We start from the raw sequence: 20,032 nt of genomic DNA, 5'->3' as shown, positions 1-20,032 counted from the left end.
TATTAGAGTATTAGCTGTGGAAGCGGATACCTGGATATTAGAGTATTAGCTGTGGGAGCGGGTACCTGGATAGTAGAGTACTAACTGTGGGAGCTGGTACCTGGGTATTAGAGTATTAGCTGTGGGAGGTGGTACCTGGATATTAGAGTATTAGCTGTGGAAGCGGATACCTGGATATTAGAGTATTAGCTGTGGGAGCGGGTACCTGGGAATAAGAGTATTAGCTGTGGGAGCGGGTACCTGGGTATAAGAATATTAGCTGTGGGAGGTGGTGCCTGGATATTAGAGTATTAGCTGTGGGAGGTGGTACCTGGGTATTAGAGTACTAGCTGTGGGAGGTGGTACCTGGATATTAGAGTATTAGCTGTGGGAGCTGGTACCTGGATATTAGAGTATTAGCTGTGGTAGCGGGTACCTGGATATTAGAGTATTAGCTGTGGAAGCGGGTACCTGGGTATAAGAGTATTAGCTGTGGGAGGTGGTACCTGGATATTAGAGTACTAGCTGTGGGAGCGGGTACCTGGATATTAGAGTATTAGCTGTGGTAGCGGGTACCTGGATATTAGAGTATTAGCTGTGGGAGCGGGTACCTGGGTATAAGAGTATTAGCTGTGGGAGGTGGTACCTGGATATTAGGGTATTAGCTGTGGAAGCGGATACCTGGGTATTAGAGTACTAGCTGTGGGAGGTGGTACCTGGATATTAGAGTATTAGCTGTGGGAGCTGGTACCTGGGTATTAGAGTACTAGCTGTGGGAGGTGGTACCTGGATATTAGAGTATTAGCTGTGGAAGCGGATACCTGGGTATTAGAGTACTAGCTGTGGGAGATGGTACCTGGATATTAGAGTATTAGCTGTGGGAGTGGGTACCTGGATATTAGAGTACTAGCTGTGGGAGGTGGTACCTGGATATTAGAGTATTAGCTGTGGGAGCTGGTACCTGGATATTAGAGCATTAACTGTGGGAGGTGGTACCTGGATATTAGAGTACTAGCTGTGGGAGGTGGTACCTGGATATTAGAGTATTAGCAGTGGGAGCGGGTACCTGGATATTAGAATATTAGCATTGGGATGCTGGTACCTGGATATTAGAGTATTAGCTGTGGGAGCGGATACCTGGATATTAGAGTATTAGCTGTGGGAGGTGGTACCTGGATATTAGAGTATTAGCTGTGGGAGCGGATACCTGGGTATTAGAGTATTAGCTGTGGGAGGTGGTACCTGGATATTAGAGTATTAGCTGTGGGAGCGGATACCTGGATATTAGAGTATTAGCTGTGGGAGGTGGTACCTGGATATTAGAGTATTAGCTGTGGGAGCGGATACCTGGATATTAGAGTATTAGCTGTGGGAGGTGGTACCTGGGTATTAGAGTATTAGCTGTGGGAGCGGATACCTGGATATTAGAGTATTAGCTGTGGGAGGTGGTACCTGGGTATTAGAGTATTAGCTGTGGGAACGGGTACCTGGGTATTAGAGTACTAGCTGTGGGAGGTGGTACCTGGATATTAGAGTATTAGCTGTGGGAGCTGGTACCTGGATATTAGAGTATTATCTGTGGGAGCTGGTACCTGGGTATTAGAGTATTAGCTGTGGGAGCGGGTACCTGGATATTAGAGTATTAGCTGTGGGAGGTGGTACCTGGGTATTAGAGCATTAGCTATGGGAGCTGGTACCTGGATATTAGAGTATTAGCTTTGGGAGCGGGTACCTGGGTATTAGAGTATTAGCTGTGGGAGGCGATACCTAAGGCAGAGAGGAGGGGGTTTGGGGAGTTCTGCATGCTAGTAAGCTTTGCTGCTGATCCATGTTTTATTAGCACACTGTTGTACCTGTATATGAACGTGTCAGAATTCTGGAGTGCACACATGTTTGTGCTAACAGTGCACTTTCACAGCTGGATACCTCAAATTTCGGGATGGGAATTTCTGGTGGCTTGAATGTCATGTTTGCAGTGACATGTATTACAGGATAAGACCTGGAGGATGGAGAGCGTGTTAGGTTTCTTTATTAAGAAGACCGACTGTGACACAACATAAAGGAAGGTTTCTTACCTGTGCATTCCAACTTGACCTAAGGATCCCACAACAAGATCTGTCAGGCCGTCACTGGTCATATCCAGGACACCATGCACAGAGAGACCAAAACTCTGCATCGGCCGTGTTCCCAACAGACGCTGAGGAAGAACAGAACATAGACCCGGTATTGCAAAGTGGATCTCCTTACGTCTCCTGCCAAACCCACCAGCTTCCATTTCCCATCCACCTCTCCTGCCCATCCTATCAGGTGCCATTACCCTGTGTACCCACCCACCTCTCCTGCCCATCCCACCAGGTTCCATTACCCTGTGTCCCATCCACCTCTCCTGCTAATCCCACCAGCTTCCATTACCCTATGTCCCATCCACCTCTCCTGCCCATCCCAGCAGCTTTCAGTACCCTACGTCTCATTAACCTCTTCTGCCCATCCCAACAGCTTCCATTACCCTACGTTCCATCCGTCTCTCCCTCTCATCAGCCTACATTATCCTACATCCTATCCACTTCTCCTGGCGATCCCATCAGATTCCCTTCTCCTTACCTTCTTGTCCATCCCAATAGCCTACATTACTCTACATTCTCTCGACCTCTCCTACCCATCCCATCATCCTCGATTAGCCTACATTCCCTCCGCCTCTCCAGCCTCATCCCATCTCCTATCCTTCCATTTTTTGGCATCACTTGTTCTTCTCCTCCATTCCATCCCTTACCTGGCTGTACATTGTTTGCACCCCTGTTTCCTCTCCTTTAAATATATATAGAGCTCCAGTCCCATCCATCTCATATGGAGCTCCCACAGCCACCTCTTGAATGCCATCTCCATCAAGGTCGCTAAGGAATGTGACTGCAGCTCCAAACTGTGCAAATGGGTGTCCAGACTCTCCACGAAGTGTGGCAGTGCAAGAGAGATCTCCCTACGTTAAACACAGATGGTGTCCAAAATCTAAATACATAGTAAGCAACCACGCACTTGTCTAATTGCAGGTAATAGCTCAATACATGTACATTGTGAACACTCACCTTTCTAAACAGACACACAGAGACCTGACCACCCCAGCGCTTCTCCACATGGTGAGGAGCAGATATCAGAACCAATTGTGGTGGGCTTTCATTATTAAAGTCAGAAACGGCAATCTCTGCTCCAAAGTACGAGCCAAACTGCAAGAGATCAAAACTGAATTAATTCCAGGTAATATCTATATTAATTAATGTTAATTGTAACCTTTACATAATAAACTAAAAATGTATTTACAGAATAATTCATTTTATATAAATTGACTGCAATGCATAAATAGTGTATGCGCCTCTAATAGGCGTGTGAGTAAGGTAAGTGTAGCGGAGCTCCGATACCGAGCATAGGTATCTCTGCTATTCCTTCCTCAAAGCTGAAAGAAGCCGTAGAATAATCCAAGACACTTTTCCTCCCCAGATACTAGACGACACAAAGTTCTGGAAGTTTATTTTGGCCACATCAACATTACAAGGGATTTCCTCCCAGGATCTTCTGTTTCTGAGAGATAATTGAGTGAGAAAACTATATCTCAATTATCTCTCAGATACAGGAAAACATACACAATATTACAATTTCCCATCACCGAATAGCTTGAGTCTGAGCGCCCATTTTGTAAAAAATAGCCCTCAGAGCTCTTCGGTTGTTCGGGATCGCCATTCGAATTAAGTTTTGACCGGTCGGCCACGAGGTGATGCCCCAAAACAGTTCCATAGAAAACAAGGCAACGACCAGTCATCTTATGGGGGTTTTCACATGAACACCAACGAATGCTCCCCCTTGCTGTTAGGGAGCGAATGCTCCCCTGTTCGGTAGTTCATGCCTCTCGAACGCTGTTCTCATAACTGTTCGGGAAGTTAGATGGGCAGCGGTACAAGTCTACCAGGGGTACGCGGGGTTGCGTATCCGAGCTACAGTTCCACGCTGTTGGTAACCATGTACCGCTGCCTGTGTTTGGGAGACAAAATAGCCACCAATTCTTGGAGCACGTGTGTTCGGTTTTACGAATGGCGGCCACACAGGGGAAACACTTACACTAATGAGCAATTTGTGGTTAACAGCAAGGGGTGGTCGGTGATTGTGAGATGGGGTGGTGGGGAAGTGTGAGGGGGTGGTGGGGCAGTTAGAGGGGAGAGAGGGTCAGTGAGAGGCAGTGTGAGGGAGTGGTGGGGCTGTGTGAGAAAGTGGTGGGGTTGTGTGAGGGAGTGGTGGGCAGTGTGAGGGAGTGGTGGGGCATTGAGGGGAAGTGTAGTGGCAGCGTGAGGGAGTGGTGGGACAGTGAGAGGGAGATGTGGGGCAGTGACCTCTTTATCCATAGATCCTCTTTTCAGTTTTCAGTTCTGGGTCTTAAATTTTTTTCCATTTTTACTTGCGTGAAGTTGGACAGTATTTGAGGTAATGATAGATTTTAGAAAAGTCTAAGATTTTATTTCATAGATCGCAAGACAATTTCAGAATAACAAGTTGGTTTCCTGTAGCGGAATGGGCTTCGCCACAGTACCTTCCTTTTGCTAAGGGCTTTCCAGCCACCATATTTGTTACTATATTTCAGTTACTTGCCCTGTTGGTTACATGAAGATACAAGTAACACTGTAATATTATCGGGGCTATCAGGGGATGTTGGAATTGTAAATGTAGGAGATGTTTTTGGGGTGTTTTCAGATAAGTGTGATTTTTCTGTTTTGGGATAATTGAGTTGATACAGTAATTAACTCAATTATCTCCTGAGCAGAGGGGAGGGATTGTATACAGTGTGTGGGGGTGTCTTGTAACTTAACTTTGTTTTTACTGGTTGATGTATATTTTTATCGGTGCCCCACAAGGTCCACCTGGGTGGTAACCTTTTGGGCAAAACCTGCATAAAAGGCTAGCCTGGCCATTAAAGGATCAGTTCTGCTCCAAATACTGAGTGTTGTCCAGTTATTGGGAAGGGTGATGGGATATTCGTGGATTATCTTGTATTTATGCCTGCTGTCTTGAAGTTACCAGCTTGTTCCTGAATAGCTATTGGAGTAACACGCAGAGAAGAAGCCCTGCTACTACTACTCTCCGCTACATTTGCTTTGTAAAAAATGTTAATAGTCGTGATCTCCGATACTCACTCACTGTTACAGTAATCTCCTACCTGCTCTCCATGCAGTCTCTCACTGTTACAGTAATCTCCTACCTGCTCTCCATGCAGTCTCTTTATTTCTTCCCATCCTGTTGTGGCCATGTTCTTTTTCAGTAGTATCACCTGTCCAGTGTAATTGTACCTCGGTGCTCCTGATACACAGAACAGTCCCTCTGGGGAGTAAATCAGTCTCACGGAGTAACCTATAGACAGTTACATACAGGTTTGTAGAACTTAGTCTACCAGTTCTTTGAAGTGAATGTAAATTATAGTACATTTCCTGTAATAGCCATGGTCTCCAGATTGGGACCAATCTGAATCCCAAACCAGTCCTGAATGCTGTCCAGGTGTGGTCAGTATCCTCATTGGTACAGAACTGGGAAATCTGGACTGGGAATCATTGTTCTATACCAGCTTGGTGCAACGCATTTCACTAAGACCAGTATCAGGTGTGAAGTTTGTTTCTAATCTCCATGAAATGCCACAGCTTTGTATTATACAGGCTTGTGTCTCTCACACAGACCTCTGACCTCTCGCACAGTCCTCACCTGGCATTTTGCACAGTTGCCTGGCCTCTCCTACAGTCTTGTGGACTCTCACACAGACTCCTGGCCTCTCGCACAGACCCCTGCCCTCTCACACAGACCCCTGGCCTCTCCTACAGTCTCATCATCTCTCGCACAGACCCCTGGCCTCTCACACAGACCCCTGGCCTCTCCTACAGTCTCATCATCTCTCGCACAGACCCCTGGCCTCTCACACAGTCTTTCCGTACAGTCTTGTGGACTCTCATACAGCCCTCTTGGTTTCTCACCCAGGTACGAGAAGTGCCTTTCCTGCCCCATGGAGGTGTTTATCAGTGTGTCCTGACCATGGAAGGTCTCCAGGATCCCCCCAGACCATTCATAGATACCGGGGTCTCCCAGAACCAGGGTACCCTGTAATGAAATGGATGGCAAACAGTGCATTAATAAACCAGCAATCGTTGTCAGAATAACCTTCATAACACGGTTTGTGATCTTTACCCTTTCAGTGTTGGTTATGTATTTATATCCAGGGCTCAAAATTTAAATTCCTAATGGGAGACCTATTAACCATTAGCCAGGCTTCAGAGTTACTTGCCACCACAGGTGATTGCAAAGAATATTTTTTTTAATTCAGCGTTGTCTCACAGCACTGAGTGTTAATGCAGCTGTATGGTAAGTCAAATACCAGAAAATCAAGATCAGGAACACACTCTCGGATAACCATAGGCATGAAACCACGACAGGGCAATGGGCAAGAGGACAATTGGGTTTAAATCCCCTTCCTGGGCAGAGGGAGGAGGGCAGAGCTGGGCAGAGGGAGGAAGGCAGAGCTGGGCAGAGGGTGGAAAGCAAAAGGAGGAGGGCAGAGCTGGGCAGAGAGAGGAGGGCAGAGCTGGGCAGAGGGAGGAGGGCAGAGGGAGGAGGGCAGAGCTGGGCAGAGGGTGGAAAGCAAAAGGAGGAGGGCAGAGCTGGGCAGAGGGAGGAGGGCAGAGCTGGGCAGAGGGAGGAGAGCGGAGGGCACAGTTGCTGATCACAGGGGACTTATGCACTAGAGAGGATGGTCAGGTTGTAACGTGGCCTGACCCCTCGCAGCTTCAGTCTGTAACTCATTGTACAATCAGCACAGTGCTACCCTCTGGGTAGCAGCCAATATCAGAAGCCCTGCCCCATTGCAGCACATAACACTGCTGGCTCCTAGGGTTGTATCTGAAGACACACTGACAGTACGTCATCTGATAACCTTCTGAAAAGCATGATTACATGATGGTGAACAATATTAGCCTCTCTCTACTTTGGGCTGTAATCATATCTCTTTATAGTCTGTGGGAGACACTCAATATATCTTTTGGCACGGGGGCAATGATATTTTGGAGTGCCATTTGTAGCTGGTAATTTCAGGGCCCAATAGCTAGAATAAACAGCATCTTACCTGCAGCATATCTGCACTAAGACCGGCTGATGAAAACTCTCTGGGGAAATTTGAACTGCTCGTTACACCTGATAAGAATAACAAAGCATTACGGCGAGATTTTTAACAAATGGGAGCCATCACATCAAGTCCAGTAAAACTGGCCACTGACCCTCAACTGAGACAATTTTCCGCTCAATTTCAGAAAAGACGTCTTTCAGTTTAGAAACATCATCCAGAACTCTTGTGTAATTTTCAGTTGGTTTAGAGGCCAGTAAATGTAAATATTTTTTGGATTCTTCATTGTTGAAGTTCTTGCCTATCTGTAAGATGTAGAACAGGAGACAATCATTAGTTACAGTGAGAGGTACAGAAAGGATGAAACCCGGACACTACACAGGACAAACAGATGTCTAAACCCAGGTGAGATGCAACAACACGCAGAGAACCATATCCTCTAACAAATCTTCTCCATGACCTTACCAATCTTCTCCATGACCTTACCAATCTTCTCCATGACCTTACCAATCTTCTCCATGACCTTACCAATCTTCTCCATGACCTTACCAATCTTCTCCATGACCTTACCAATCTTCTCCATGACCTTACCAATCTTCTCCATGACCTTACCAATCTTCTCCATGACCTTACCAATCTTCCCCTTGACCTAAGTGATTTTCTCTATGATCAATATAGTCATGGAGAATCTCAGTGAGATCATGGAGGAAAGTTAGTTCACGGAGAAGATCAGTTAGATCATGGAAAAGATTGTCTCTGAGATCTACATGAATGTCTCAATGACCTTAATGATCTTTTCCATTACCTTACTTACCTTCTCTATAACCTTACTCGTCTTCTCTATAACCTTACTCGTCTTCTCCATAGAAACATAGAAACATAGAATGTGACGGCAGATAAGAACCATTCGGCCCATCTAGTCTGCCCAGTTTTCTAAATACTTTCATTAGTCCCTGGCCTTATCTTATAGTTAGGATAGCCTTATGCCTATCCCACGCATGCTTAAACTCCTTTACTGTGTTAACCTGTACCACTTCAGCTGGGAGGCTATTCCATGCATCCACTACCCTCTCAGTAAAGTAATACTTCCTGATATTATTTTTAAACCTTTGTCCCTCTAATTTAAGACTATGTCCTCTTGTTGTGGTAGTTTTTCTTCTTTTAACCCCTTAAGGACCGGCCTGTTTTTGCGATGTTGTACATTTGCGACCAGGCATCTTTTTACACTTTTGTGGTGTTTGTGTTTAGCTGTAATTTTCCGCTCTCTCATTTACTGTTCCCATACAAATTATATATTGTTTTTTTCAGGACAAAGGGGGCTTTCTTTACATACCATTAATTATATAATCTCATGTAATTTAATTTTTAAAAAATGAAAAAATATGATGAAAAATTGAAAAAAATACATGTTTTTTGACTTTTATGTGAAAAATCTTTTACTCATCTACAAAAGCGAATGAAAAAAACTGCTAAATAGATTCAAAATTTTGTCCTGAGTTTAAAAATACCCAGTGTTTACATGCTTTTTGCTATTTTTTTGCATGTTATAGGGCTATAAGTACAAGTAGGATATTGCGGTTTCAAAACATACATTTTTAAAATGTATCAATAGTGACATTGTAACACTATTATCTGTCATAAATCTCTGAATAACATCCCACATGTACATATTTTTTTTAAAGTAGACAACCCAGGGTATTCAATATGGGGTATGTCCAGACTTTTTTAGTAGCCAGTTAGTCGCAAAAACTGGCCAAAGTTAGCGTTCATATTTGTTTGTGTGTGAAAAAAGTAAAAAACTAAATTGAACGCTAATTTTGGCCAGTGTTTGTGACTAAGTGGTTACTAAAAAAGACTGGACATACCCCATTTGCAATACCTTGGGTTGTCTTCTTTTGCAAATGGTATGCCATCATGGGGGTAATTCTCATTCCTGGGCTACCATACGCTCTCAAAGGCACGTAACCAACCTGGCCATTTTCAATGTAAAAATATTTGACCCATATATTTGACCCTGTAACTTTCAAAAACGCTATAAAACCTGTACATGGGGGGTACTGTTATACTCAGGAGACTTTGCTGAACACAAATATTAGTGTTTCAAAACTGGAAAATGTATCACAACAATTATATCATCAGTAAAAGTGCTGTTTGTGTGTGAAAAATGCAAAAAAAGTCACTTTCACTGACAATATCATCGCTGTGATATGTTTTACTGTTTTGAATCACTAATATTTGTGTTCAGCGAAGTCTCCCGAGTAAAACAGTACCCCCCATGTACAGGTTTTAGGGTGTCGTAGAACGTTACAGGGTAAAATACAGTGATAGCAAATTAAATTCTCTGGACTTTCGGCCTGGGTTGGCAGGCAGGTCCCTTAACCCCTTAAGGACACATGACATGTGGGACATGTCATGATTCCCTTTTATTCCAGAAGTTTGGTCCTTAAGGGGTTAAATTGCAATCAATAAAATAACTTCATTATGTAAAAATATTACATAAATACGCACGTAGAATTTAAATATATATGCATATTTATATATTTGAAGTCTACGTGTATATTTATATAATTATTTATGTAATTTTGTATATGGACATATGAATAGTTCGTATTCTTTTTATTTATTTATATATACATAGATATATATATACAATTTCATTCTAAGTGTATTTTGATATAAATATATATATATTAATATCAAAATACAGTTAGAATAAAATTTCGTATAGATATATAATTTTTTTTAAAAAAATTATTATTATTTTTAATTTTTTTAATTTAATTTAATTTACTTATTATTTGTATTTTATAATAATATATATATACAATATATATAGTTATTATATATATTATATATATTATATATATATACGTGTGTAATTTAATTATAAGTGTATTTTTATATTAATATATGTACATATTAATATAAAAATACACTTAGCATGACATTATATATATGATATATAGACATATATTATATAGGTATAATATATGTCTATATATCATATATATATATATACACATATATAATAATATTTTTTTTTTATTAACTTTAACTTTAATTTTTTTTAATGATTTTACAGCAGCAGGGAGACTGCCTGTCAGCACAGACAGTCCCCCTGCAGGCAGACACTAGGACACCTATTGTGACCATGTGGTCGCCCTGTTGGGCGATCACATGGCCACAGGGGTCCTAATTCGCCATGGGGAGACTGTCTGGGCTGCAGGCAGTCTCCCCACAACGGGAGCACCGCCGATCGCCGCCGGGGGAACGACGGCGATCGGGTAAGTACATTTTAAATTTAGGACGGTTCTGGACCGTCGTCGGTCGGCAATGGGAAAATGCCGATGACGGTCCTGAAGCGTCCCGCGTCCTTAAGGGGTTAAATATAGCCTCCTCCTTTACTTTGTTGATTCCCTTTATGTATTTAAATGTTTCTATCATATCCCCCCTGTCTCGTCTTTCCTCCAAGCTATACATGTTAAGATCCTTTAACCTTTCCTGGTAAGTTTTATCCTGCAATCCATGATCTAATTAACCTTCTCCATGATCCAACTGATCTTGATTACCTTACTGATCTTGTCCATCACATTACGGGTGTTCTCCATGACCTAACTGGTCTCTGTGATTTAACTGATATTATCCATGACTTAACTGACCTTCTCCGTGATCTGGTATTTTCTGTGAGCTAACTGATCTTCTCCATGACCCAACTGATCTTTATTATCTAACCAAGCCTGAACTGTCCTTATGGGTGAGATTAGTCTGATATGTAACAGGTTCTCTCTATAACAGCACACGTGAGCTAAAACCTGTGTGTGACCTGAGCTGGGACCCACCAAAGGACAAGCTATTTAATATTTTCCTGTTCTCATAGACTATAGTTTATGGCTAAACTCATCCATAATCTAAATCACCTCTGCTAAAATATCCTTGGATTATTCTACAAATGTCCCCACATTACTCCCTAGAATAGAAGAGGGTATTTCCCTTCATTTGCTCCAGAATAAAATTTGGGAAAATCTATATTCTTGTGTAATGAGTTGATTTTTTAATATCATTGTAATAAGAAACAATGTCAGGCACTCACCCCAATAATGTATCGTGACAGCTTTATACTTTCACTACTTTCTATAACGCCGTGGTCACTGTCCGTAACTTCTCCGTCCGTCAACATCAGGATAACCTTCTTGGCATTTGGCCGTGAGCCAGCGCTCTCAATGAACACTTGCTCTCTGGAAAAAAGTAATGGATATTGTTCTATGAGATGCCATGACTGGTGATGTTTAAACGGTTATTCTGTGATTTAAAGGGACCGAACACTAAATGACATAATGAGAATCCCTCCTGGATCTCTTCCCTTGACCCAGCTTTCACAGCTCAATGCACAATAGATATGTTTCCATCTTTGGCAGTTCTAACCCCATTCATCTATATCTCAACTACAGCTTTTCCCAAATCATATCTGCCTCTGACACTTCACCTCACCTATCCTCCATTCAGAAGCTCCACCGCAGATCAGACCCCTCTGCCCTTATACCTCACCTATCACTTGCACCGGACCTGCTTTGGATCTTACCATACATCCAGGCAAAGAAAATACAGATCCCTGTCAGAAGCTCTCCTACTAAATCTCAAAAAAATTACTAAACAATCACCCTCACTCTCTCACCCATTCCTCCATTCAACCTCACCCATTACCCCCTTTCAATCTCACCAATTCCTCCTTTCAATCTCAGCCATTACCCACTTTCAATCTCTGCCATTACCCCCTTTCAATCTCAGCCATTACCCCCTTTCAATCTCAGCCATTACCCCTTTCAATCTCAGCCATTACCCCCTTTCAATCTCAGCCATTCCTCCATTCAACCTCAGCCATTACCCCCTTTCAATCTCAGCCATTACCTCCTTTCAATCTCAGCCATTACCCCCTTTCAATCTCAGCCATTACCCCCTTTCAATCTCAGCCATTACCCCCTTTCAATCTCAGCCATTCCCCCTTTCAATCTCAGCCATTACCCCCTTTCAATCTCAGCCATTACCCCCTTTCAATCTCAGCCATTACCCCCTTTCAATCTCAGCCATTACCCCCTTTCAATCTCAGCCATTACCCCCTTTCAATCTCAGCCATTACCCCCTTTCAATCTCAGCCATTCCCCCTTTCAATCTCAGCCATTACCCCCTTTCAATCTCAGCCATTACCCCCTTTCAATCTCAGCCATTACCCCCTTTCAATCTCAGCCATTACCCCCTTTCAATCTCAGCCATTACCCCCTTTCAATCTCAGCCATTACCCCCTTTCAACCTCAGCCATTACCCCTTTCAATCTCAGCCATTACCCCCTTTCAATCTCAGCCATTACCCCCTTTCAATCTCAGCCATTACCCCCTTTCAATCTCAGCCATTACCCCTTTCAATCTCAGCCATTACCCCTTTCAATCTCAGCCATTACCTCCTTTCAATCTCAGCCATTACCCCCTTTCAATCTCAGCCATTACCCCTTTCAATCTCAGCCATTACCCCCTTTCAATCTCAGCCATTACCCCTTTCAATCTCAGCCATTACCCCCTTTCAATCTCAGCCATTACCCCTTTCAATCTCAGCCATTACCCCCTTTCAATCTCAGCCATTACCCCCTTTCAATCTCAGCCATTACCCCCTTTCAATCTCAGCCATTACCCCTTTCAATCTCAGCCATTACCCCTTTCAATCTCAGCCATTCCTCCATTCAATCTCCCCTATCCACCCTTAAATCTATGGGCAGGACGATATATAATGAGGACAAGTCTCATAATAAAATAGAATAACCAAATCTTTTTGTTTCTCTTTTCTTTCCTAGACATTAAACCCTATGATCTAGTAAAACCCTCATGACAGGGGGCTCTTACTCCTCGCATCTCTTTATAAATTGTGGGGGTGTCCCCACCCCCCTTCCACCTGGTTCTTACACCCATTCCACCAACAAGTGTTTTTCTTAATTTGTACCAAAAAAAGGGCTTGTTGACAAGCTTAGAGCCCGTTACTAGGTACAAAACTGAGAATGAGGAAGTTTCTAAATACTGCAGACTCTATGGTTTCCGTTTTGTTAAAGTCAGATAAAGTTATCTTAAAATGTATTTCACATGAGGAGAAACTCCTCCGCTCCTTCTGTGGGCGGCAATAACTGGAAATCGAAAGCTCACATCATCCTACATCATGGGAAATAACACAATGTCAGGCTTCCAGAGGGTCTACCTTCAGTCTGTTGGGGTGTATTATGGCATCTCCAATACCCCTCAATTACCTTATTTTTCTCATAATTCACTTAAAACCAACATTTACTAATAACGGTCTCAGCCCGGGAAAACTATATTCTATGCAGAAACCCGAATGCTATAAATCTGGGGATTTTGATGATCTACAATTCTGATCTATCATTCACATTTAATATTACTACTAAATGATGCATTAGTTTAAGCCTTTCTACCTCGGCATTGTTTGATATAGTTTTTTATATTTAATAAGGATCCGTCAAGGTGATAAGAAGGACAATCTCCCCCACGTAGGCTATTTGTCTTCAAACCATTTTAAAACGACTTCCTTTATTTTATTGTACAATTTCACTTCTAATTACAGACCAAGCGGGCATGGGTGAGACACGTGTTTCATTCATACGGCATAGACTTGGAAGAGGACTGCAATGGGATTTTATTACAAGACACAGAGGCTCCTTATACTTCCTCCGTCTTCACTAATTAACAGCGATATTAAATATTTAATTCCTTTAGATTAGACCCCCATGTACTTGGTTTGCTATTTTCCTATGATTATTGCTAATCAGATTTCATTTTGTTGTTATTTATTTAACTTGTTTTATCCCCCCACCGATTCCCAAATCCACTCTGACCTGTTTGCTGCATTTATTCATTTCTTTAGCTTTTTTCCCCCTCCTTTTTACTTCAGATCTCATCAAATCTCATCATTGTGAGGCTTCCTGCCGCCATCACTGCAAGGTGAGTTCAACAATGCCGTTGTTTTTATTATAAGCAAATAACACTTGTTTTTACCCTTAGAGGGACACTCTTTAATCTCATTGAAGTGGTTATAGTGCCTGGAGTCCCCTGGTGCTGTCCCTTCATTAAGTGTTAAGCCATTCTAACTCATTGAAGTGGTTATAGTTGTAGCAGACTTCATTCCCTTATGTTCGGTTTTCCATACCCCCTTGTTCATCTCCTGTGCCCCAGCGAACACCGACCTCCCCCGGCTGTTAACCACAAATTAACAGCTTAACATCTTTGCTTGATTATTTTTCCTGTTTTTTGTCTCCCAAACGCAGGCAGCGGTACCTGGTCGTCAAACGCCTGGAACTATTTTCGGCCTCGCATTTCCACGAACCCAGGCGGAGTTCGTACCAATGCCCGTTCAACTTCCTGACCATCTAGACCATGGGTAGTCAACCCGGTCCCTACCGCCAACTAGTGGGCGGTTTGGGGTTTCAGGTGGGCAGTGGTGGGTTCGGCAGAAAACGACCGGCGGGCCTCGATGGCTGTGGACCATGACCAGCAGGGGAAATCCTTTCATCTCCCCTGCCAACTCATGCAGAGCCAGCCTTGCTGTAAGCCGTCTTGGGCTGGTGAGGGAGATCACTTAGTTCCAGCAGAGGTAGGGAAGGACCTGGGAGGCTCTGTGTTCCTTCTACAAGCCCGCCTGAGTGTTGCCGCGCGTTACTATGGCAACGCTCCGATACAGTGCTGTGCTCGCAGGAGGACAGGAGAGTCAGCCTACAGCCGGAGGAGTTGCAAGCTAAAGTGGTCATGCCACCACTGGACCCCCTACTTGGTAAAAGGTAAGAAGAAGGGAGGGGGAGACATTAAGATAGATTTTCACATCTCACCCACCTACACACAGCATAAACCCTATGCACCCTTCACACACACAGCACCGAATCCTTTACACACACACTGCACACCCCTCAGACACACAATCACACTCACATTCTGCCCCCCTCACACACAGCACCCTTCACACACACACACTGCACCCGTCACACACACTGCACACCTCACACACTGCCTCCCCTTCACACACAGCACCCATTACATGCACGCAGCACCCTTCACATGCACAGCACTCCTCACACACACTGCCACCCTCGTACACTGCCCCCTCACACACACACACATCAATCCTCACACACTGCACTCCTCACATGCACACACAGTAACCCACACACACTGCACCCTTCACCCACATACAGCACCCCTCATACACACACTGCACCCTTTACACGCACACTGCACCCTTTACACACACACTGCAACCCTTTGCACGCACACAGCAACCCTCACACACACATTGCTCCCTCTCACACTGCCCCCCACACAGCACCCTTCATACACACACATAGCAGCCCACACACACAGCAGCCCTCACACACATACAGCACCGCACCCTTCACACACAAACACCCTTCACAAACACAGGATCCCTCACCCACACACAGCACCCCTCACACACACACACACACTGCACCCAAAGAACAAAAAAAAAATTCAAGTACATTTTCTTTTCTTTTTTTTTTTTAACCCTTTTTTCTAATAAATAAAAAATACATAAAAAAAAGTCACACTTGCGCTATAAACTTAATTACTGTGGCACTGGTGGGTGGTAAAGAAATTTTACCATCAACAAGGATATAAAAGTGGGCGGTAGGTATTAATAGGTACCCCTGACTACCCCTGATCTAAACCGAACAATGTTTGGGAGATATGATCTACCGAACAGTGGGAGCATTTGCTCCATAGCAGCCAGGGGGAGCATTCATCGGTGTTTGCAAAGAAACCTCTGAAAACTTAATGCTCGACAATAACTTTCAATCTACCGAACCGATCTGAGCGCTTTTTGGATATAGTGGGTGTAACGGACCGTTTCACTTACAAGAGGATAAAACCCAGTTTAGGCGATAATCCCCTTTCCAGATGAACAGGCAGCTACTGCAAACACCATTCTCCCGACTGGAACCACACGAACACTGGAACAGCTGAACAAGAAAAGCAGACATCGGCTTACACTCTTGGCAGTCAGCATACAATCCCATTCCCCCAAAGACCGAGACGACACATCGCTTTGAGGGTTAAGCAAGAACTCAAGACTGGGACACCCAGTCTGGCTTTTATTACCAACAAGTACATACATGACATTAAAGTATTAAAGGCAGGATTAACGTACTACGCTCCACAGTCTTAAAGGTACAGTAGTCCCAAAAGTTCCAATATGTCCATCGCTGCTTTTAAAGGGCCAGCAGCAGCAATACAAATTATTACATGCCCAAATATAGTTTCTAAAGTGCAATATGTCCAGGGGCCATAGTCAGCAGGCAGGAGGCTAGCAGCCAGGCCTCTCCAGTTCACAGTGGCGAAGCTGGTTTCGCCACATTTCTCCCCTTGGCCAATTAGACTAACAGGGTACCTGACTTTCTGCCGGTCAGTGCCCTGGTTAGTCCAGCAACCCACCCACAAAACAGAAATAACAGAGCAGCCCACCCACACTAACCGGTTACTACATCTGGGTGAGGAAGGATTTTGTCCAAGTTCTGGTGTTTCACCACTGCTGGGTGGGAGACGGGTAGGCTGCCTTGGTGGGTTGCTGAGGGGGCAGAGACCAGCGGTACTCTGTCCTGTTGCCAGCACTACCACGGGAGTAGTCTGGTGGGCGTCTGGTTGCTGGAGACTGGCTGTCTCCCCGTTAGGTGCGCAGCTCGACTGCCGGAGGGGGAGACCGACTGTCTCCCCTTTGGATCCATCACACTGAGGCTGGGGAACAGGACCGACCGTCCCTATCCCTTGTGCTGTAAGTGCAGAGACTACGGTCCCATCTGCACAGTTGTGGGGCTTAACATCTCCCCTTGGTGAGTTAGGCTGCCGCTGGAGAGAGGGTGTAACAAGCTCCTCTCTCTGGACGGTAAACTGCCGCTGGGGAGGGGGGTTAGCAGGCTCCTCTCCCTGCCACTCTCTCTGCTGGTGGAAAGGGGGACCAGCTGTCTCCCCTTTCATTCTCTTGTCCGGCTGCTGGGGTGCGAGACTGACTGTCTTTGCTCCCTGCAGGACACACTGCCGCTGGGGAGGATGGACGACACCATCAGCTCCCTGGGGCACACACTGCCGCTGGGGAGGGAGGACACTGCTCTCCTCTCCCTTCGCTTCACACTGCCGTCTTGGCATCTCACTTTGCTGCTGGGGGGCAGGAACAACAACCTCTGCCCCCTGTAACTCAGCCTGCCGCTGGGGAGGAAGGACTGCACCTTCGGCTCCCTTGGACACACACGGCTGCTGGGGAGGATGGACGACACCATCAGCTCCCTGGGGCACACATTGCCGCTGGGGAGGGAGGACGCTGCTCTCCTCTCCCTTCCCTTCACACTGCCTTCTTGGCATATCACTTTGCTGCTGGGGGGCAGGAACAACAACCTCTGCCCCCTGTAACTCAGCCTGCCGCTGGGGAGGAAGGACTGCACCTTCGGCTCCTTTGGACACACACGGCTGCTGGGGAGGATGGACGACACCATCAGCTCCCTGGGGCACACATTGCCACTGGGGAGGGAGGACGCTGCTCTCCTCTCCCTTCCCTTCACACTGCCTTCTTGGCATCTCACTTTGCTGCTGGGGGGCAGGAACAACAACCTCTGCCCCCTGTAACTCAGCCTGCCGCTGGGGAGGAAGGACGACACCTTCATCTCCCTGGGGTTGCTCACAGGACCAGTCTAGGAACTCTGCTACCTCGGGTACTGCTGGTTGCTGTTGGGCGGGAGGGCCGGTTGTCTCTTCCCAGGCCTCATTGATGAGTCGCAGGTAATCCCCCTCCAGGTTCCATTCCTGGTTAACTAAATATCGTAGGTCTGCCTCGAGGTCAATAGCGCCAAAGAGACCCAGCATGTTCTCTCGGATGCCGTACAGGTCCCAAAAACGATAGTCTGTATCTTCCCCAAAGTCCTCGTCACCACTATTATCCCAAAATAGACCGGGGCCAGTGTAATCTCCGCCTTCTGGGAACTCATACTCTGCCATCCTGGGGACACACTGAGCCGCGTACCACTGTAGCGCCTGGTATGCGTCGTCGAGCACCAGTTCTGCGTATACTAGAATCTCGAGTCTAGTCACCCACTTTTCTGTGGTCTGATTTCTCAGGAGGGGCATCCGCTCTGCCATTCTAGCCAGAATTCGCTGCCTTCTGCTGCGGCGCTGATCCCCTCGTGAATACTGTACTTCCTCTAGGGCTTCGTCCCACAATTCGGCTCTGACAGTCTCTCTGTACATCAACATGTCCTCTTCTGACATTGCTCTAGACCTCCGGAGTACGGAACCGTACAATCTATCCTGCAACTTCTCCTCCATTTTCTGAGTTCCTTTGTAGATAGGGTCGCTGTACGGATACTAGCGTTGCCCTCAATTTGTAATCCAGAAATGGTGTTGTCTGTAGCTGTCCCTCTGGTTGTAGGAACGATCCCGCCGCTTGCCACCAATTGTAACGGACCGTTTCACTTACAAGAGGATAAAACCCAGTTTAGGCGATAATCCCCTTTCCAGATGAACAGGCAGCTACTGCAAACACCATTCTCCCGACTGGAACCACACGAACACTGGAACAGCTGAACAAGAAAAGCAGACATCGGCTTACACTCTTGGCAGTCAGCATACAATCCCATTCCCCCAAAGACCGAGACGACACATCGCTTTGAGGGTTAAGCAAGAACTCAAGACTGGGACACCCAGTCTGGCTTTTATTACCAACAAGTACATACATGACATTAAAGTATTAAAGGCAGGATTAACGTACTACGCTCCACAGTCTTAAAGGTACAGTAGTCCCAAAAGTTCCAATATGTCCATCGCTGCTTTTAAAGGGCCAGCAGCAGCAATACAAATTATTACATGCCCAAATATAGTTTCTAAAGTGCAATATGTCCAGGGGCCATAGTCAGCGGGCAGGAGGCTAGCAGCCAGGCCTCTCCAGTTCACAGTGGCGAAGCTGGTTTCGCCACAGTGGGGTTCCTGTATTGTTTCATGTATTTTTGGGATATTGTAAAATATGTGTGCAAGGTTCTGTGTTTGAGAGATAATTGAGTTATCCTAATTTGAGCTCAATTATCTCCCAAACACAAAGGCTCTTGGGAAAGGAACCCTTGTAATTTTGACTGAGAATCCCCATGCTAGGGGCAATGTATAAAAGCCGTTTGTGTCAGGAATAAAATCAGTTGTACTCCCAGAACTGTGTGTCGTCCAGTTGCTGGGGAGGAGGTGGGTTTTTTACTTGGCATTTTCCTGTTCCTGATTCTAGTCTTGGTGATCCAGCAGAGGAAAGTCCCAGCCAGGACTAGGGCTCTGCTAGAACAGTGTCTAGAGTCCCCTAGCACTGTCCCTCCATTTTCGAGAAGTGTAACACTGGATCAGGGTCCCTGGCTTTCCACAGCCCGGCCTCCACTTTAGGTAGCAATTACACACTTCCTTCTAGCCATACCAATTCATACCAGCATTAGATTGAAAGCAGTCAGCTGACACACTTAGCCAATCACAGTTGCCCAATGCTCAACTAGTCTGAGCAGCACAGAGAGGATGCCGGGGACTCTCATTTAGCAATAATACATTAAAATTGTTTAATGGAAGGATTGGACTCCAGACACTATAACCACTTCAATGAAATGAAGGGTGTAGCAGAGTAGTAGGGGTTAATCCACGATATCTCCGCTGGTAGTAAGTATAAGCAGGTTAAACACAGGTAGCGTAGTTACAATCCCTTCCTCCCAAGAACTAGACGACACATAGCTTGGAGGTCAACTGAGGTTTTAATCACAGGTCACAGCATTTATACAGTTCCCCATATACGGGGTTTACAAAGTGCCCTTGCAAGGGTTTTACTACAATGGACTACATGGGAAACTTAAGT

General features: G+C 45.2%; 1 protein-coding gene across 4 annotated transcripts in view; it reads right to left on the bottom strand.

The window, feature by feature from the left end:
* The window catches only part of ITGAL (integrin subunit alpha L), a 95,643-nt gene that overhangs the window by 43,638 nt on the left and 31,973 nt on the right, over nucleotides 1–20,032 (bottom strand). For all 4 annotated transcript variants that reach the window (XR_010085237.1, XR_010085238.1, XR_010085236.1 and 1 more), the window contains exons 8-16: nucleotides 11,205–11,349; nucleotides 7,269–7,419; nucleotides 7,118–7,185; nucleotides 5,976–6,099; nucleotides 5,216–5,364; nucleotides 3,060–3,197; nucleotides 2,750–2,953; nucleotides 2,055–2,176; nucleotides 1,833–1,978 (exon numbers count right to left, since the gene is read on the bottom strand). Coding sequence is in view for 1 of the 4 variants with exons in the window: in XM_063430947.1 (XP_063287017.1) it covers nucleotides 1,833–1,978; nucleotides 2,055–2,176; nucleotides 2,750–2,953; nucleotides 3,060–3,197; nucleotides 5,216–5,364; nucleotides 5,976–6,099; nucleotides 7,118–7,185; nucleotides 7,269–7,419; nucleotides 11,205–11,349 (1,247 nt within the window). In the remaining 3 variants the exon portion in view is untranslated. The remainder of the gene's footprint in view (nucleotides 1–1,832; nucleotides 1,979–2,054; nucleotides 2,177–2,749; nucleotides 2,954–3,059; nucleotides 3,198–5,215; nucleotides 5,365–5,975; nucleotides 6,100–7,117; nucleotides 7,186–7,268; nucleotides 7,420–11,204; nucleotides 11,350–20,032) is intronic.

The sequence above is a fragment of the Pelobates fuscus genome, chromosome 8, assembly GCF_036172605.1.
Source record: "Pelobates fuscus isolate aPelFus1 chromosome 8, aPelFus1.pri, whole genome shotgun sequence".
In the NCBI taxonomy this organism is placed as follows: domain Eukaryota; kingdom Metazoa; phylum Chordata; class Amphibia; order Anura; family Pelobatidae; genus Pelobates; species Pelobates fuscus.
This window is presented reverse-complemented; position numbering and strand designations above follow the sequence as displayed.